Below are 20,985 nucleotides of genomic sequence, written 5' to 3'. Positions count from 1 at the left end.
AGCTGAGCATGGTGGCACAGACTTGAAATTCCAGCCCTTGGAGGCTGAGGCAGAAGGATCCCAAGTTCAAAGTCAGTTAGAGCTCCATAGCAAGACTAGGTTCAAAAGCAACCAGCCAATTAATTAAAGTAAAAATCAAGATGAATAATGTTGCAATGCAACTTTAAAAAATCTATTGCAATAACGATCCAGGCTGAACAAAATACCAAAGTTTCAAGGAAAAGCCATTTATTAACTTCTTAGTTTGGGACAAATTAATTCAACAAACCTCAGTGTATTCATTCTGTGAATAGAGACGGGAACATAGGCAGTTGTCTCTGTGAGGTGGTTGTGGGGATAATGCTTATGAATCCCCTGTTGCTAAGAGGGATGTAACAACCATCTTGGATGATCTCATCCATAAGAACTTGCCACAGTCAAGGAGAGCCTGACAAAATTCATTTGTTGGTTGGTTCATCCGTTTCTTTTTGTTGTCCTGCCCTATGAGGTAGGAGGAAATGACAGTAACAGGTAACTCAATGATGTTTGTCCTCTAAACCTGGCCACAAACATGAACAAATATTGATACATTGGAGCCAGCTCAGGCAGACCCGATTCTTATATCTTTGAGTCTCATCTCCCTGTTGGGGCTAAGGCCCTTCCAGCTCCCTGTGTCCTCTACCTTCCTTCTCTGTTGCCATGCCCTGTATCCCCACCCTGAACACCCAACAGGGTTCTTGTAACAACACTGATGAAGGGTGGAAGTAGAGGGGGTCAGAGACGTGCCTGCAGATAGGGCAGGAAAACCACTGTGTTAGTTACTTTTCCTATCACTGTGAATGAACATGAGGGAAGGAGGGATGATTTGGGCTCACAAGGATTTCAGTTCATCAGGTTGGAGAAGGCAGGGTGAAGGAGCTCCACCCTATGAGGCAGCAGCTTCTCAATGGAGCAGAAAACAGTAAGAGAGTTTGCTTTCTGTTGCTGTGATGAATATCGTGACCAAAAGCAACCCGGGGGGTTGGGGGGTTATGTCAGTTTCCAGGCTACAGTCCATCCTAAAGAGATGCCAGGGGAGGAACTGAAGCAGTGACCGTGGAAGAACGCCGCCAACTCGTTCCTCATGGCTGGATAATATATATTATCCAGGACCACCTGCCTGGAGTGGCACGGCCCAGAGTGGACTGGGCCCTTCCACATCAATCATTAATCAAGAAAATGTCCCACAAACATGGCTATAGGTCAATCTGATGGAGGCCTTTTCTCAGTTAAGTTCCCTCTGCTCAGAGGACCCTGGAACACACACATATGTATACACACCTGTGGGTAAAAATTATATCTCATAACATAATACATATATACATATTTGGGTAAAATTATATATATGAATATTGTGTTATGAGATATAATTCTTACTGCAAATCATGCTTTAACAAATTGAAAGTCAAGCTGTAGCAGGTCCTGGGTTATGTAAGGAAGCAAGCTGAGTAAGTCAAGGGAAGCCAATCAGTGCCTCTGTTTCTGCTTGAGCTCCTCCCCTGAACTCCCAAAGTGATGGACTGGGACGGGGACCTGTAAGCCAAATAAACTCTTTCCTCCCCAAGATGGTTTTGGTCAGTTTTTATCACAGCAATAGAAAGCAAACAAGGACACAAGACCAGGTGACGATAGTGGAAGTGATGTGTGCCTTTTCTGGACCCGTACAATTTGTGTGAAACCCTCCCTCCCTTTGGTTCTCTGACAGCAAACTCTAAAGACTTGGGTTGGAACAATAAAAGCAATCAGAGGAGACCTTCATACCATGGGTCCTGAGCGAAGGTGAGCTTCCCAATAGCTCACCTTCACCAGCCGTGGTGAGCTGGACAACATGTAGCCTTGGCTGGTTTGTTTATAGCTGCTTGATTGGGTTTTAACTTACACACTTTGTTATTCATCTTTTAAAAGTATGCAATGCAATGGCTGTTAGTATATTCAAGGAGTTCCGTCACATTGAAGACAGGACCGTGAGTACTAGCTCAAGAAAGTAGTGTTATACTCTGGGTATCTGTGGGCAGATAGCAGCTAAAAGCAAGTTGTCCTTTAAAAAACTTTTTAGAATTTACTTTTTCATTCAAGTATATGAGTTTGTGCTGGGCGGTGGTGGCGCACGCCTTTAATCCCAGCACTCGGGAGGCAGAGGCAGACAGATCTCTGTGAGTTCGAGGCCAGCCTTGTCTACAAGAGCTAGTTCCAGGACAGGCTCCAAAGCCACAGAGAAACTCTGTCTCGAAAAACCAAAAAAAAAAGTATATGAGTTTGTGTGTGTGTGTGTGTGTGTGTGTGAGAGAGAGAGAGAGAGAGAGAGAGAGAGAGAGAGAGAGAGAGAGACAGAGAGAGAGAGAGAGAGAGAGAGAGAGAGAGAGAGAGAGAGAGACTATATGTCACATCTGTACAGACGTCTGCAGAATCCAGAAGGAGGCATTGGATAGATCCTTGGGAGTTATAATTATAGGCAACTGTAAGTCTCGTGTGGCTTGTGGGAACTGGACTCAGCATCCCTGGAGAGCAGCAAACGCTCTGGACTGCTGAGTCATTATTCTATCCTTGTAGTTCTGCATTTTGTTGTTGTTTTGCTTTGTTTTAATGTGTTTGGGTGTTTTGCCTCATGTATGTCTATAGACCAAGTGTGCCTGATGCCCTCAGAGGCCAGAATATGGTGTGGAACTGGAGTTGCAGGCAGTTGTGAGTCTCTGTGTGGGTCCTGGGAATTGAACCTGGTTCCTCTCAAAGAGCAGCCAGGGGCTCTTAACCACTGAGCCATCTCTCCTGCCCCAGAGGTGGTCTTTTAGTTGAAAAAAGTAATGTGTTTACAAAGGAAGTAGTCTGACCACTGATATCTCAATACCATTCATTTCTTATGCTTCTTCCTTCCTCCAAAGCAATGTCTCTTCCTCCTGCTTGTTATTAGCTCCTGTTTACATGACTCTGTGTCTACTTAGATTTTAGTAGCAGCTCAAATACACTTTTCCTTGTGTCTACATTGTCTTCCCATTTAATGGCTGAACTTTATTTCTTTCTATTGTTGGACTTTATGGGCATTGCATTGATTTTTGTATGCACATGTACAGATGTCTGTGTGATGTTGGGGCGTGCCCTGGGAATAAAATCTAGGCAGTACTCACCTTTCTCATGAAAATTCACACCTATACCTATAGTATAGCTCCCCCCTCCCCCATGTGTTCTCTTAAGTTATATTCTCAGAAATTAAGCCCAGTAGTGGGAGTTTATTATCAGAGCGTGTTAGGTTAAACTAGAAAGCTTTAACAGAAAGGTTTATGGAAAGTTTCCCTTTCAGGGCTTTTCTATGGACCTCACGGAGATCCACTCCTCTGCCTCCCAAGTGCTGGAATTAAAGGCCTCCACTCCCATGCCTGACTATATTCTTTAAAGAAAAATTTGATACATGCACAATACATTTTGCAAAAATTCTGGAGGCAATGGAAGTTACCCAGAGGCTATTGTATAGTGTGTCTCAACTTTAGCACTGAGTGAAAGGAGAAATCCCCAGGTGTATGCCTTTCCACATTTGAATACCCCAGGCCAAAGACTGAGTTTTAGACAATCAGACATTATATTTGGTTATTTTGCAATAACAAAGCTTTTGGTGTATAGGGCATTTTCATAACTGGTGATGTCATGTCTGTGTGTACCTCCTGTTGCTAAAGGTGCATGCTTTGTTGCAGTGGTAGTATTGCCCTCTTTACCTTTTGAGGCAGAACCTCATTAAGCAATCAGGCTGACCCTAATGTCTCAGTCCCTTTTGCCTTAATTTTCTAAATGCCGAGTGAAGAGATGTGGGCCACAGCACAGAGCAGGGGCATCGCTTCCCAAGACATCAGCCCTTTGTGTTGGACCCAGGAGGTTCCAAATGGCGGAGCAATCTGAATGCCAAGAGGGATTTAGAAAAAGACAAGTGGTTGGTGATGTCATCTGCTCTCTTACACCAACCACGATCCCGGCACTAATCTCAAAATCAAATTCTTCTATTTAGAGAAAACTCACACCAGAATTTCCCCCATGCAAACAGTTTTTTTTTCTTTTACAAAATTCAAGTGGAAAAATATCTGTTCTTTATAAATTTTCCCCAGGATGAGAGTGGGGGAGTGTCACTTCTTAAGAGGACACCGACTGGAAAATCACCAGAATGGGGCTTAGAGAGGTAGGTTCCTGACTCATGACTCAAGCAGATGCAGCTGCCCAGTTGCATAACCAGGGGGCGACTGAGCATGACCCAGCAGAGGGAACATGGGATGGAGTACAGCATCGCCCAGATGGATACTGGAAGAGTACCAAACTTGCCTCCATAGTTCTTGGGGCAACTTGGACTATCTTAGGAAAAGTCTGTCTTTCTACCTGACTCAACTAGTCGATTCCTTTAGCGCCTCCTTATTTGAGATCATTGCACTGTGAGAGCGGGACTTTTCCTTTTCTTCCAGAGTTTGGTCAACTTGCTACACGGGAGGGAACCTACCAGTTCAACAATCGTGCTTTCCAGAATCATTTGTGTGTTTGGATCAAGTTTATGAGGGTTTCAGAACCTTAACAGTTGCTAGATTTTGCACCAATGCTTGTTGAACCAAATTGAGCATGTCCAAACCCCGGGGGAAGCTATACAAAAGGGTAGCGTAAATTTCGTGGTATTCTGCAAAACGGTTACAAGCATTTTAATCTAAGGGGGAAAAGCGCACTTAAACACACCTGAAGCCTATCTGTTCCATCAGATTGAAAACAAGACGTGTAGAATTTCGGAAAAGTGCCTTTCTGGGATTGGAAAAGACACAAAACATCTCCTGGGCTCTAAAATGAAACCAAAAATTCTTCCCAGTCTCTGTATCTCTAGGTTGCGGGTTATTTTCAGAACAGGCTCATTCTGGCGCTACCTCAGCAGACAAACACTGCCACGTGGGGCGCAAGCAAAGCAGCTGGAGCTTTCTGCGCCGCCGCTAGGACCTAGAAAGGAGAAGCATCCTCGCCGACCCCTCAAGGACCGCGGCAGCGACCAATGAGAAGGCGCCTTCACTCAGCCTTGCACCAATCGCCGGCGTCCTTTCTGCAGGCCGTTGAGTCTATTTAAAGGTGCGCGCCGAGGCCAGCGCCGCTCAGTCGTCGGTTTAGGGTGTGCTGCTTGTAGCGGTCATGGCCAGCCATCTGGAGCTCAACAACGGCGCCAAGATGCCCACCCTGGGCTTGGGCACTTGGAAGGTAGGTGCACTGAGGGGCACAGCCCGCCACCCGCGTGGGTGACCCCGAGCGGCCTGCGCTGAGCGGGGCTCGAGTGGCGGGGCCTGTCCTGCGCATTGGGGCCCGGCCCCGCGTGTGGAGCTCGGGTCTAGCGGCTGGAGTGCGCGTGGGCGCCCCAGGTGGAGACACACCCCACCGGGACCCGACAAGATCAGAAGCCGAGCCCCAGGCTTTGTCATCAGGCACCTGTGGCGCCCCAGCCTCACGTGTGGGTTGTCCCCACTTGGACCGGATGTGACCCTCTGGGGAATGAGCCAGTTGGGCCAATGGGCCTGAGATGATTAAATTAGGAGGCGAGAGTTTGCCAGGAACTCGCCTGTTTTTCTGTCGATTTAGGCGCTGGGGATTAATCTGGCTTCTGCATTGCTGGGCGCCACCCACTGATAAAGAAGAGGGCTCCTGGTGGGACAGCCCCAAAAACTCAACCCAACACAGCAGGGTTGAGAAGAGGGCCTGATACACCAGAGTGAAATTCGGAAGGAAAGAAAAAAAAAAAAAAAGAACATAAAGAACAGATAATTAAAAACTAAAAGCTGTCTCTGATTTGATTACGTGGCAACCAAGGAACCAGATTTGGTGGCATTACTGAAGCAGAGAAAAACCCAGTTCTTAAGCTACTTGTAGGGTAGTTTGTCCATGGTTTTGTATTTGTTACATCTCACCTCTGTAACCAGGATCTTTTTTTTTTTTTTTTTCCAGACAGGGTTTCCCTGTAGTTTCTAGAGCCTGTCCTGGAGCTAGCTCTTGTAGACCAGGCTGGCCTCGAACTCAGAGATCCGCCTGCCTCTGCCTCCTGAGTGCTGGGATTAAAGGCGTGCGCCACCACTGCCCAGCTTGTAACCAGGATCTTAAAGAAACTTTGAATATAGACCTGGACACTTACACACAGTGAGGGAAAGAGAAACATGGTTAGGGGTTGAGCTCAAACAGTGTGAAACAGGACAGAGTCCGTTCATACCCAAATTACAGTCAAGATGGATAATCAATGTATAGGGCGAGGAAGAGAAGAAACGGTGTAAACTTACCTTTCTCTGAGCGCGTTTCTAGCCCGGCAGATCAGCTTGTGTTTCCAGAGGGCCGCTGGTGAGTGTAGAGGTGTCATTGAATTACCACCATGCTAGGTTGAGTTCCGTGCATGGGAATGATGAGAAAGATGGTGTCCCTGCTGCAGCTAACACAACTGCAGGACACAACACACACACAGACACCAGTAACTAACAACAGGAGAAGTTTTGGAAGTTAAGACCTGACCCACAGTATAAGTAGGGTTCTTCTGCGTTAGTTCTATTCCCTTTTCCCAAAAACCATGGTCATAGCTTTAGGAGATCATTTCACAAGCCAGCATTTGGAGATCAATTCTCAGATGTGTAAGGAGGAAAAATGCACGAATCAGTTGCAGGAGAGCATGCCACAGCTGTTTAAAATAACATGTTTATATGATTAAATCCTTCTAGTCTCTTCACAGATGTTTCTGTCACTTCCCACAGCGCCTGACATGTAGAATGGCTCCTGAAGTCATGTGTTAGGTTAAGGTCAAAAAATACACTGGAGAGGAAACTATGTAGAGAACATGTCCACTTGTGTTTCCGGGGCCAGGTGAGGTTGGTATGGAAGAGTGTGGAGGGGAGGTGGGTGGAAAGGAGGTGGATGGGGCCAGTAGAGACTTGCAGGTTTTTCTTTTTAAAAAAGAATATCAACCTGCTGCTTGCTTATGTGTGCATGTTCCTTCATAGGTGAGAAACAATATAATTATTGGGGCAGTCGCAGGAGAGGGCACGTGGATGCAGTTTCTTGTTTCAGAAACTTGTCAGTGGTCCTGTGGTACCCTACAGACCAACAGCAGGACTCCGGTAGTCTATGATCCACTCTTCCCTTAGGGCCTGCATACCCTCTCCCCCCCACACACACCCTTTTCCCTCAGGGATGCGGATTTCAGGCAGCTGGGAGACATTCTTACTTATATGGAGTTTCTTCCTGGCTGGCTTGCCTTTCCCACTGGATAGTAAGTACACCCATAGGATTGTGTGGCCAGGAGGCCTTTAAGACAGCTAACCTCTGATACAGACCAGTGTCCCGTGACTGATAATGTTTTGACCTAGCTGAAAGTCTTTGTAAGGACACGGCCATTGTCTCTCCCCTGTACTGACTAGGAACGCTGCCAGGAATGGAGAGACTTTTTCCAGTTAATGCTCTCTGGGCCTCCCAACCATGAGTGTCTTGCGATTTTTTGACCTAATTATTCCCCAACAAGATCTTGGTATCAAGTCTGATTTTTGCCTCCTGGGGTACTGCCTGTTCCTAGAAGACAAATGTGCAAGAGTTGTCCTGCCGCTTCCCGAGTTAAAGCAAGCTTCTGTTGACAGTCCTGGGGCCAGGGAGAAGAGCTGTGGTCTTTGGAATAGGAGTGACCAGGCTACACACCTCAGCTTCTTCTCCATCTTCAGGATCAAAAATAGTCAAGAAAATCCTATGTAGGGCCAGTTCTGGATCCACATCTCTCCTGGGTGGAGCCATGTGTTAAAATCAGGACAGGTGGACTGATTAGTTACAGTAGAGCACGTTTTTTTAGTGCTGATGCAAAACCAGGCTCCAGGCACGATAAGGCTGGAGAGGGAGTCCTACTTGAGGTTTGGTCTTTATCTCTTGGGATTGCTGTTTGAGGTACTGAGCTGTAAGATTAACGTACAGCAGCAAAACAAAGGAGGCTGGTGTCTCTGCAGCAGTGGAAAGTGCTCTCTGTGGTGACTGTGGGTAGGGCATGAAGGTGGCGCATCCTGTGGGTTTCTCTGACCTCTGGGAGCAGGCTTTCTCCTTGGCTTCTGCACTTCCAGCCTTTATCCGTCGTTGTCTTTCCTGAAAACGTCGCACAGACTTTTCTGTGGACTTTAGTTTGGTGCCAGTTATCCGCCAGTCTTGGCTAACATAGTCTGCTCTCACGCGCTGAGGAAAATCAAGAAAAATCAAGTTATCCATAAGCAGAAAACAAGCACAGAAGTCACGTTCAGGGTGGGAGCTCACTGGATATACCCACGACAGCCACTAGATGCTCACCTGGCGTTCCATTGGGAATTATAAAGTAAGGTCACCAGGATTCAGTCACTCTTGGCCCATTTTTCCAGGGAGTTGTAAGCCCATATTCTCCCAGCAAAGAACGCTAGCTGAGGAGGGTCCTCTTAGCAGGTAAGTTAAGGTCCCGAGATGGAGTCCTCAAAGCCTGGTTCAAATTGTGTTGTTTATGTGTGAGTGGCTGTGGAAGGCGTTTGGGTTTGCTCATCCCTGGACCTTGTGCCCAGCACTCTGTCTAGAGCCAGGTGCTGCCAAGCCCTAAGCAGGCTCACTGCAAGGCAGAAGAGGGAGCCAATGAAAGCGCATACATCCTGGCAGGAGTTCAGCATGTGCCTGCCGTGAGGCAGAGCCCCAGCTCACCAGGCCCCTCTTACGCTGTCTTTCCCAGGCAGAGATGTGCTTGCCCCTCGCAGCTAATATCAGCGATGGCTATGTCTGGGTGCCCCAGAGCCCGTGGTAGGGGAGCCCTCGCCTGCATACGCTGAAACCGTTCCTTCAATCACGGAAGGGTGGAGATAGGTCCCCTCTGAGGTCATCCTCAGGGAAGCCAGAGGTTGCTCAACCATCTAATGAGATAACTCACTCCTTGTAATGGCACGCCGGGCAGCCTCCTCCCCTGCTGGCTGAGGAGCAAGCTCCCCTGCCAACAGGTGCCAGTGATGGGCTTGGTCTGGCGTTCCATAGTTTCTCCCCAGACTGTTTTGTTCACAGGGCTCCAGACAAAGTAGATGTTGGCAGCTGCTGGCGGCCCTGGGGAGTTTTCCTTTTCGTTTGCTTCTGCCCCAGCTCTCCAAAGGAATGTGCTGTGTTCATCAGCAGTGCCCCGCACAGTGTCTTGTTCGGTTCTCTGGCCTAAGCAGGAACAGCTAGGGAATGTGCTGTGCAGTCTGGGGGCTGGGGAAGCTCCGGGCCATGCAGGCCTGTCCTCTGCCTTACTGGCCAGGCTTCCCACGTTTTGTTCTGGAACTCTGGTGGTGATTTTCCAAAGCTTCTGTCTTCTTTTCCACTCACTTCTGTCTGCTAACACCTCCGAGGGGTCATCTGTCTGTGTCCACCTCCTAGACTGGGTTCTCATTGACCGAGTCAGCGGCAGTTGAGTTCTTGCTGTATGCTAAATATCTTTAACGATTTAAATGAAATGGTGCTCTTCATTACCTGAGATTTCAGCTAGGGGGGATTGTTTGTTGTTGTTTATTTGTTTGTTTGAGATGTGGCCTCATTGTATGGCCCAGTCTGGCCTCAACCTCACAACTCTCAAGCCTCTCCCTCCAGAGTGATGGGCTCATACATACATATGGCTTTGAGCAATCTGTGCTGCTGGCAAGTGGCTCTCAGGCTCTTAGGTGAAGGAATGTGCCGTTACGCTTTGGTCCCCGTCTGGGGCTGACTGTGGAATGCTACCGCACTGTGGCCGAACAAGAGCCTGATCCAAGACCACTGGTTCCGCTGTTCTTCCTTGGCTTTGTGCAAACTCTGCCCGGTTTTGTTTTGAATTTTATGGCTTATATTCCTTCCTTTCCAGTCCCCTCCTGGCCAGGTGACCGAGGCCGTGAAGGTTGCCATTGACCTTGGGTACCGCCACATTGACTGTGCCCAGGTGTACCAGAATGAGAAGGAGGTAGGAGTGGCCCTCCAGGAGAAGCTCAAGGAGCAGGTGGTGAAGCGCCAGGAGCTCTTCATCGTCAGCAAGGTACCGGCCTGCCAGGATCCTGGGGCCCGAGTCACACTCAGCCGGGGCCCTGACTGCCAGTCAGGTTCACTTAACCATGGAGGCAGTTAGCTCTGGGTAGGTGATTCTTCCAGGTCCAACTCAAGCCCACGGGGGACCTGGTGCTTGTTCACCTATAGATCTCTCTGTTGGACCTGTAGATTAGAGAGCCCTGTGCTGATGAGACTGCTTGGGGTGACTCTTCCTTTTTAAGGAGTTTCTTCAGGGACAGAGCTTAGTTCCCATTTACAGACTGGGTTTCACTGCTGGCCTGTAGAGGCTGTGGGTACACAAAAGAGCCCAGAGTGGAGGGTGCGGCTGGCTCCACGAGGACCAGCTTGGCAGGAAGTAGACCTAGAACGTGTTTAGCACCTCTGCTTCTATAGTTGGCCTGTCCAGTCCGTAGTTATGCCTTGTTTGGTCTTTGTGAGGTGCCCTTGGCCTGACCATCCCTCTTGCCTTTGGAAGGTTGGGGTCCCCAGTATGAACTGGGAGCTTCCAGCCACTGCTAATGTCAGGGTTATGGGAAGAGTTGGTGTGTCCTCTGCCTTGGAGCTGTGTGGCTCCCGGCCGGGAAGCGGCATTTGTGCCGGGGGATGAGATGTACCTTTGCTGGCTCCAGCTGTGGTGCACGTTCCACGACAAGAGCATGGTGAAAGGAGCCTGCCAGAAGACGCTGGGCGACCTGCAGCTGGACTACCTGGACCTCTACCTGATTCACTGGCCAACAGGCTTCAAGGTAGGGGGCACGGCTGGGATTGAGTCCCTGCAACTTAGGTACTGTCTTATCTTCCTTATTAGCGCATTGGAGGAGGCTGATTCTTCTTGTCTGTGCTGCTAGAGGTGTGGACCTCGAACCAGCATCGATAACATCACCCATAATGTACTAGAAAGCAGCCTCATGCCCCCACCATCTGGACCACTGGTGACTGAGATGCACCCTTTGGAGTTTGGAAGGCACCATTGTTTTCACTCGGTGCTTCTAGAATTTGGTCCTGGTGAGGACTGTGGCTACGGTGGCTCGTGTTCTTGCACACGGCCGTAGGTGCAGGTGCAGTCAGCCTCCGCTGCCCGACCTTCTCCAGGCATGCGCACACATCGCTCATACATAGGAACTTGTACCTCATTCCAGGTCATTCTCATTCGTGTAAATGCATGTTTACAACCTGCTTCTCTGCACCGCAGAACTCAGAATCACTACATTTTCTGCCTAAGGCCCCTGGTTTGTTTTTCTGCATGGTTACCCAGATTGGAAGGTTGTGGGTTTTATCCTCCAGCTGTTTTAGCTCACTGTGGTCTCTTGGGGCCCGAGGGACTTGATTTTCACCCTTTGTTTTCTGTATGACGAGCCAGCAGGGACGGTGATAACAGGGTGCTGGTGTTGCCGGCTGAGACAGGGGCCCTGAGTTTCCCAGCCTTGAGCACCTTCCTTCCTACAGTACTCTTCCCCATGGCAGAATGAATCTCAGACTTGGGCTTGTCTGAATCTCCATCTGACTGCCCCAGTGCTCCAGTGACAAGGACCTCCATCAGGGTCACCTTCTGGGTTCTTTTCATCCTGGCTGCCAGATCTGCCTCTCACTGTCTTCCTCCCCTCCGTGTTTATAATGCTGCAAGATTAAAACAGGTCTGTGAAGAACTGTTACTGATCATTTTGCATATGTGTGTTTTTATTGTTAATGACAGCCTGGGCCTGATTATTTCCCACTGGATGCATCAGGAAATGTGATTCCCAGTGACACCGATTTTGTGGACACTTGGACGGTGAGATGACTCTGGCTGAGACCCTTCCTTATTTATTGCTGGTATCCTGTTCTTACATGTGAGCCAGGTGTGAGCTGTCTGCTCTGCTGCCTCTTACCATGTACAAATCATCCTGTCTCCATGGTTATCTATTTTGTCTCCTCAACGCCAATCCAGCTTTCGTGCCCTTCTCAGCTTCTGAAAGGCTAAGGTGCTGGCTGTGAATGGGGAGGGCATGGACACAGACATGCTTCTAGTCCTTGTTTTTTGTGGGGGATTCATTTAGTACCCAAATAGCCGTCTCTTCCTTTTAGGCCATGGAACAGCTGGTGGATGAAGGTTTGGTGAAATCGATTGGTGTCTCCAACTTCAACCCTCTTCAGATTGAGAGAATCCTAAACAAACCTGGCTTAAAATACAAGCCTGCAGTTAATCAGGTGAGTCTTCCCCAAGGGAGGATGCTGGCATGCTAATTTATCAGCTAGTCCTAGCTCTTACCTGTTGGTCCACATCACCCAGGACATCCTGAGATCTGATTTATCACGACAGACAGGCACATCTGGGAGTGGAAGGTTTAGATAGGATTTGAGGCTTAGCCAGCAAAAACGTGGCTTCTGATATGAGCAGTGGGCAGCTAGCGAGATCTGCGGGCCCTTATCAGTTGGTAAGTGGCCAAGGCTTATGGCTGTAGAGCACTGGTAACAAAATCATTGTTCTTAATGTGAAGGCCACCAGCTGGGAAATGTAGGGAGTTGTTACAGCCTATCTGGGAGGCAGACATTTCCATGTGGGGAGAGACAGGGCTTTTAGCTTGTGTCCACTGCTACAATCAACCCTGTTTGTGTTGCAGATCGAGTGCCACCCGTACCTAACTCAAGAGAAGCTGATTGAATACTGCCATTCCAAAGGCATCGTGGTGACTGCATACAGTCCCCTTGGCTCTCCTGACAGGCCCTGGTGAGCATCCATGGGGTGGCTGTTGGAAATCAGAATGACTAAAAGGAATGACTGGATATCCCAGAGAGGACGTGTGTGCTGCCATGCAGACCTTCTCTGGGGCCACTGGGCTTCCTGGGAGGTTGATGTTTCTAGGAGCAAGATGAACACTCTCTTACAAAGGTCAGCAGGTGGATCATGACCCAGCTTTAGTTCAGGAGCTTGGCCAACCACCCAGAACTCAGAGGGAGGGTCAGGGCTGGGGTGGCCAGCTGCCTTGAGTGGCAGTGGTGATGATTATTGACCTCACCGTTTATTCCAGGGCCAAGCCCGAAGACCCTTCTCTTCTGGAGGATCCCAGGATTAAGGAAATTGCGTCCAAGTACAATAAAACTACAGCCCAGGTATGGCCACTTCCAGGTACTCAAGACTGTTGCCTGAACTACACTCCTGTTGGTCCCTGCTAGTCAGGAGTGGAGGGAGCTGACTCCATAAAGCCCTCTCTGGAAGTATGGTTTGGAGTCCTAGAATACAGTGTTAAGGACAGAGATCTGAGCTTTCAAAGATTAATTGCCATGTAGTCTGGGAATGATAGTTTCTGTCCCTGCTGCCTTTATAGAGAGCCTAGACATTGACACAGCATTTACTAGTGTTTATGAAAGCTCATCCCTCTACAAATAGCTCTTACTATCTGCAGTGTGGGAGACGTTCTCTTCCTCCCGTGAGTCCCATGGATAGTGCAGTGATTACTGTGGCCCTGTGATATGCCTGAGCCATCAGAGGAGGACTCTAGAGTCAGAGGTGAACCTTGCTTCAACTCTGACTGGTGGGTGTCACTAGATGTCTCAGAAGCTCTTTACCTGTGCAGTTGTAGACTGAGAATATAACACAGTGCCTGGGGTGTGTCCACAGGTGCTGATCCGCCTCCCCATACAAAGGAACTTGGTGGTGATCCCCAAGTCTGTGACACCAGCACGAATTGCTGAGAACCTGAAGGTAAGATCCCAGCTGGCAGACCCAGCTTCCCTCCATGATATGGCGGGGAGGGGCCTCAGGTTCCTCTTTCTTCCCCAGCTGTGATTCTGAGCAAGTCATTTGACCGCATTCAAATAATCCCTATTTTGAGAGCTATTGTGAAGCTCAAGTCCTTGCGGCTCACATAGCACTTGACACAGGGCTGTGGTGCCTGCTTCTGCAGTAAGTGCTCCATGAAATCGCTACACTGACTATAAAATGCCTAAGTAGTCATGAACAGGGCTTGGGAATATCTGGCACCAGGAGTGTGGCATTCAGAACACCACCACCGCAACAGCTCAGGCTGAGAGGGCAAGCTGGGGAAAGCTATTTCAGGACAGTCCTGGTGTCCCATGAACCTCTGGTCGCTCTGCTGAGGTCTGGCTCAAAGCATGGCACCGCCAAGGAAGTGTAGCTCTTTGGCGGTCAGCCCCAGGTGGTCTCCCATAGACCACGGTTAGGGTGGCTCTGATGACATGACCAGCAGCTAGTCAATACCTCCAAGACCATGCCACTTACTGAGCAAAGATGTGGGAAGAAAGGCCTGTCTTGTTAGAAATGGGCTAATCACTCACCTCTTATTCTGAAGTATTAGGAAAGAAGAGGCAGATAACAAATCTCCAAATACTGACCTAGTGTTTTTTCTTCTTCTTTTTTTAAATCTTACTGTGCATTCTTTGCATAATTTTCCATGGCTGTAATCACAAGAGTATGTAGCAGTCTTGCCATGTACTTTCTTGTGGAGAGTAATTAAGTCTTTTTGAAGTTCCATTTTCTCTCCTGCGCTCTCACCGCAGGGCTCATGGCTTTTCTTCCTCTCATGTTTGTGTGTAAGGTCTTTGACTTCGAGCTGAGCAAGGAGGATGTGGCCACTCTACTCAGCTACAACAGGAACTGGAGGGTGTGTGCCTTGATGAGGTGAGTGAGTCTCAGGGTGACACTGTCTGATGTCGCCCAGTATTGTAGAGTAAGCAGCATCTCTCCAGGCCCCAGGGGCTCTGAGTGCAGCCCATCCTGCTTTCACACAGACCGTGTCTCTCATCCGCACCGAGCAGGAAGCACTGCAGAAAGCCAGGGAAGGTAGCTGCCAGAAGCCCTGCCCCCGTCCCTTCCTCCTGCTAGAGCACAGTTGGTTCAACTTGGACATTTTAGTTGCTTTTCTGAACTCCGGGGATCCCAGAGGCTTAACTGGTGCCCACCTTCCTAGAATAATTTGTTTGTGACTTAATGACCCTAATAAAGAGTTTGATAGGAAGACCCTGGCGCTGGGCTCAGAATAGCCCTGATACCAGAAAGCCCCATGATCTAGACTGCCACTCAGTCACCAAGGCCCTTCAGCTTTACCTTTGCTGGTTTCTTGATTTCCCTCTGAAATGAGGTTTGGACTCCCAAGTCCCTGGGAACATGCGTGCTTTAAGAAACAGTCTCTGGGGGAGCTCCAGCCCCACACTGATGTCTCAGTGGTGAAGAGCATTGGCTGCTCTTCCAGAGGTTGTGAGTTAAAATCCCAGCAACCATGTGGTGGCTCACAACTGTCTATAGTGGGATCTGATGCCCTCTTCTGGCATAAAGTTGAACATGCAGATAGAGCACTCATACACATAAATAAATCTTAAAAAAAAATTAAGCAACTTCTATGTCCCCAATGGCCCTAATGCCTCTTTCTCTTCCTAGCCTTGATTCTTGCTTACATTCTCTTGCTCTCTCTTGCCTTCTGCACTGCTCACGGTTTACATGGTGACTACTACTACCACGTGTGCCTTAGGCAGTAACATCTGACTCAGGCTGAGATTGCCAGCGTGCTTGTTGCTATCACAGGGACCTCGGGTTCTAAATAGGCCAGAAACAGAGCCAGCCCAGGAACCCCAACCAGGACCCTTCCTAATATCTTAAAGACACTTACCCTTTTAACATGAAGATCATTTTGGTTTTGCTTGTTTGCTTGCTTTGACTCTAATGGACAAGAGAGAAGTGGATCTCCTGCCTGTGGCATCCGCTCAGTTCTTAGAACCTGTAGTCCTCAGTCTTGCATCCCCTGCCACTGTGACCTTTACATTGACGCTTTGGGGATGGACAAACCGTGGTCTTTCTAACTGACCCCTCCATCTCTACTTGCCTCCCTTGCACTTTGCACTGCTATTCTAGAAACATCTGTGCATCAGCAATACTGAGTGGGCATGGATTGGGGTCGGGGTGGGGAGGAAGAGGCTGGCTTTAATGTTGCCAGACGTCCCAGGAAGCTTTTTCTAACTGTCCATATGCCAGCCCTCCCATGGACTCACACACTGTTACAATGAGCCTGTCCTGCTGGTGTCAGACTCATCAGGATGCAAAGAAAGGTGGGTCAGGAGAGCTGTGTGTTCTGGGTGTTCAGGCAGAGTAATGTATTCCTGGCCTGGCTCACCCTTGACCTCTGATGTTTATCACAGTCGAGCTGCATTAGGGGTCTGGGAAGAATGAAGCAAACAATGAATACCCTTTTGCCCAGAGCAGTGCTTCTCAACCTGTGGGCCGAATGACCTCACAGCAGCTGCTGTTCAGATATCCTGCATAGCCGATATCTACATTATGAGTCATAACAGCAAAATTACAGTTACGAAGTAGCAATTAATTTTATGGCTGGGGGCTCACCACAACATGAGGAACTATATTAAAGGGTCACAGCATTAGGAAGGTTGAGGACCACTGGCTTAAACATAGAAGGAAAGGACTTCAGACACAATGAAAACACGTGCTTCTTCTGAGGAGTAACATAACAACCTTTCTTCACATTCTGTTTACCCTCCTGCCCTTTCAACTCCAGAGAGCAGGAGACAGCTGGGACTTCATGGTTATCATTGCAGAACTTACTGGATTTATTTTTTCGTGTGTGTGTGTATCACCCACACGTGTGCAGGCTTTGACAGCCTACCTGTCCAGTTTTTCCAGTGCTCTTGCCATATTGTTCCTAGTATATGGCATTGGCCCTACCAAATAGACTGTGAACTTTGGCTACATGCCAGCCTCTCCCCTGGTTCCTGCAGCAAATCCCCAGCCACTGCTTGGTGCTTATTTTTGTTCCAGATGACAAGGAAGTGCCCTCTCCTCTCTCCTGAGAGCTGCTGCTGTTTGACTTGCCCTTTGGGATTCAGCATTACACAGCTTTTAAACCTCTGCTGCCTTGCTATCTCTGCTCTTTCTGTCCTGAGTCAATATGATGCTATACGCTCCTGCTAACTAGTCTGAGTTGCTAGGAGGCAAGAATCGGATCTTGCTGCCCAGTGTGCCCCCAGGCCTAGTTAGCTGGGTGCAGTTCTTCACATGCATGCCAGTTCATGACGTCATGAGACAAGAGGAGCCTAGAGGCTGAGTAGCTCTCCCTGCTGTATGTGTGTGATCAGAAGAGTCTTCAGACTGGCTTGCTTGACCAGACATCATTTCTCTGTAGGTGACTTATTACAGTCGAAGACTTTTCTCTGAGAGTTGGCAGGATAGTTCGGTGTATTAAGACATTTGGAACCAATACTGATGAACAGAGTTTTATCTCCGGGACCCACATGGTAGAAGGAGAGAACTGACTCAAACAAGTTGCCCTTTGACCCCCAACATGCGGCCTGTTGCATGCACACCCCCACACGTACACACAGTAAGTAAGTGAACGCAGTTTTTGGAGGCGGCTGAGTTGTAAGGCACATGTATTCTTTTCTGACAGCTGTGCTAAACACAAGGATTACCCGTTCCATGCCGAAGTCTGAAGTTGCAGATGCCTGCTCTCCCCCAGCGACTTGTACCTGTTCTTCCTGCTTCATCTGTCCTTGCAGGTGTAGTGTGACCTGTGTCCTCTGCACTGGGTGAAACCTTGAGGTTCAGACAATGCCGGCCTGTTAGTTTGACATAGGCCCTGGAGAGCATTCTCAATAACTGAGGGGTTTCCTTCAGCCTTTCTTGACCTTTCTTCTTACCCCTCTGGAGAACGTTTAACACAAAAACCCTTTCCAACCAAAGAGAAGCAAAATTTATAGTCCAATTAGTGCCACTAACAGTTAAGTGCTCAGAACTGTAATCCTTTTGGTCAGACTTCTCTTCTCCTCAAATAAAAACTGCGTTTGTGAATTTGGTGGTGTTCCATTTTTTCTTGTTTTGCGGAACACTAGTCCGCGTTTGCCCCACTCCCGGCCTACCCTCCCTGAGTACCCAAGCTCAGGCTGATGAGCTGTGAACAAAATGAGGACCCTTATGCTAACACGACATTTAGTGTTGGGGGTGGGATGCATCCTGGGCCACATCCTGGTGACATGGTGAACTTAAACAGAGTGTGTCAGGATCTTGCCTCTGGAGACTGAGCAGTCTGGCCAGGTCATACCCAGGGATCTTAAGAGTTCACAAAATTCTGGGCAATTGTCGCTGTAGCCAGGGCTTCCTGCTAGGACATAAAGCTCCTTGATGTCACATATTACTTGGGTGGCCCTCCTCTCTCTGAAGGTCAATCAAAAGGCAGCTCTACCTGAGGAAAACAAGGCTTTTTGTGGAGCCCCTCATCTAGACAGAGGGAAACAAGGCACAAGAGCTGACATCTGCTGGATATGGTGAACACTCTGAGGTTATGGAGTAGGTTTTGGGCCTCTCATGCCCTTGCTGGCTTCTATGGTGGCATCTCCTCATCCAGGATTCAGCTGACACAAGGCAGAGAGAGACAGGTCACACTGACCTGAGGCTTCATAAGCTGATGGCTCTGTTCTGGCTTAGTTTGCTGACTGATAGTAGACCAGTTGTTCATGTCGGTGACTGTGTTACTGGCGTTTATGAAACCCCTGAGGGTGACTTGGGCTCCAGCGGTTGCCAGGCCTCTCCAGAGGAGGACCTAGAACTAATTCTGTACCTCTATATGAGCTCCTCCTGCACAGGCTACTGGATGGCCCTGCTTCTAGCACCCAGGGGTCCAGTTCCCCTTGCTGGAGTAGGCAGGTTCCACCTCTCTAAATGCTAGTGTTACATACCACCTGTAGTGTAATTATTACCTGGCTAATCTCCATTCCTAACTTTCCAGGTAGTTAAGAATTGGCCAGAAGACACTGAGAACATAGGGACAATCACTAACTAGGAAGAGAGTTTTTATTTTAAGACTAAAAGCACTGTCAGTAAGTGGAGCCGAACCCCCGGTGTATTTCTTTTTTCTTTTTCTTTCTTTTTTTTTTTTTGGTTTTTCGAGACAGGGTTTCTTCTGTAGCTTTTGGAGCCCGTCCTGGAACTAGCTCTTGTAGCCCAGATTGGCCTCGAACTCACAGAGACCCGCCTGCCTCTGCTGGGATTAAAGGCGTGCGCCACCACCGCCCGGCTTTCCCCTGGTGTATTTCAGACTCCAGGAGGAGCCTGTTCACTTGCCAGTCCATATTCTTCAAGGCCAAGGATTCTGTAACTGTGTTCTTCGAACTACAATTCCACTCATTTTGACTGGCAAGTTACATAATCGGCCTTTGTCTCCTAGGTCTAGAAAATGTTTATAGTGAGGGCTGGAGAGATGGCTCAGCGGTTAAGAGCACTGCCTGCTCTTCTAAAGGTCCTGAGTTCAATTCCCATGGTGGCTCACAACCATCTGTAATGAGATCTGGTGCCCTCTTCTGGCCTGCAGGCATACATGCAAACAATACTGAGACTATTGTACACATAATAAGAAAATAAATCTTTTAAAAAAATGCTTATAGTGGACATAAGGATTAAATGATGTCATGAATATTAAACCCCTTTCAAACATGGCATCCAGGCCAGGGACACGGTTCAACAGGTCAAGGTGTTTTGCTGCCGAGCTTGATAACTTGAATTTGATCCCTGGGACATACAGGGTGCAGGGAAAGAACTGATTCCCACAAACTGTCCTCTGACCTCCGTGTGCGCGCACACACACACACACACACACACGTGCAAAAATTAATAAAACAAACATGTCAGTCATTACTCCTGATATTCATATCAATTATAACCAAGCGCGACAGAAACCCACAGCTCCTTCACAGCTGTCAAATGGTACCCAGGAATGTAGCTATGCCAAGCAAGGGCTCGTTCCTCCATGGAAACAGCCCCATATCTGTGGTGCTGAGCTCTGCCAAACACACCCAACAGGAAGGGACAGCTCCTGATAAACTTTGTTTTCCATCTTTAGGATTTTATTCAATAACTCAGGGAATGAGCACTGAAGAAAATGCTGCCTATGGTGTCTTTTCTTCATAAGGGTTGTTTCATAAAAGTAGCAAAGTACAGTCATAGGATGTAAGAGTAAGAATCAGAATCTGGTGTTTCTCCAGACCATGCTTTTCAGTTGCACTTTTTGGCAGCAGACTTTATTCTGAAAAATTCTGCCTGGACCTTCAGTGTATAAACTGCAGACAAAGGCTAACCTGCTGTGGTTCAAGTCAGGGAAGAACCTGGCCGTGGAGCCAGCAGCATCCTTTCCCATGTTCTCCTTCCCTCCCCCGCCACCATCACCGCCACCCAGGAGGGCCCTGTAACAGTTTCCCACAAACATAAACTCTTGTTTCACAGAGTTGCTTATCTGGAATTCTGGGTAGATCTACATCAGAGTCTATCATTGGTCAAGGGTATCTGAGGATATGATTGTGAGACTCTTGGCTGGCATCAAATGTCAAGTGGTACTCAACCTGAGTGATGTCAGTGCTGGGCACAGGCAAGGCCCTCACTTGCTCACTCTGTGTACCTTTTCCCAAAGCTCCTGGAATGTCCCCACATCAAGTCACCTCAACATAACCCGGAAGCCCCATGCCCTTCATGATGCCTATCATCCAGAGGTTATACAGTACCATCTCCGTCCTCACTATCTTACAAGTTAGCCAGCCCCGTGTATTGGGGACACCGAGAGACTACCAAAATTTGCAACCTGAAAAGTACATATTGCTTAGAGGGCACTCAGAAGCAATGCACATGCACATGGTATTTAAAAATATGTTCAGGGGCTGGAGAGATGGCTCAGCGGTTAAGAGCATTGCCTGCTCTTCCAAATGTCCTGAGTTCAATTCCCAGCAACCACATGGTGGCTAACAACCATCTGTAATTAGGTCTGGTGCCCTCTTCTGGCCTGCAGGAATACACGGAGACAGAATATTGTATACATAATGAACCAACCAAAACACAAACAGAATCCCTGAGGATCAGAGAGGTGGGCTAACTGCAACTCATTAGCAGTCTAATGTAAAATGGACCCAGAACCCAGGTCTCTGGATTTTTGCCTACTACATTGAATCATAATATTATGATATTAGATTAAAATA

At 48.3% G+C, this 20,985-nt stretch overlaps 1 protein-coding gene across 1 annotated transcript; it reads left to right on the top strand.

Moving 5' to 3' along the window:
- Nucleotides 1–4,950: 4,950 nt before the first annotated feature.
- On the top strand, nt 4,951–17,818 carry LOC119807815 (aldo-keto reductase family 1 member B1). The gene is made up of 10 exons (XM_038319970.2): nt 4,951–5,220; nt 9,848–10,015; nt 10,656–10,772; nt 11,720–11,797; nt 12,091–12,213; nt 12,627–12,733; nt 13,035–13,116; nt 13,625–13,708; nt 14,562–14,644; nt 17,418–17,818. Exons 1-10 carry the CDS (start codon nt 5,155–5,157, stop codon nt 17,458–17,460), a joined length of 951 nt encoding a protein of 316 aa, XP_038175898.1. The 5' UTR covers nt 4,951–5,154; the 3' UTR covers nt 17,461–17,818.
- Nucleotides 17,819–20,985: the final 3,167 nt, after the last annotated feature.

This window comes from Arvicola amphibius, chromosome 2, assembly GCF_903992535.2.
Source record: "Arvicola amphibius chromosome 2, mArvAmp1.2, whole genome shotgun sequence".
In the NCBI taxonomy this organism is placed as follows: domain Eukaryota; kingdom Metazoa; phylum Chordata; class Mammalia; order Rodentia; family Cricetidae; genus Arvicola; species Arvicola amphibius.
This window is presented reverse-complemented; position numbering and strand designations above follow the sequence as displayed.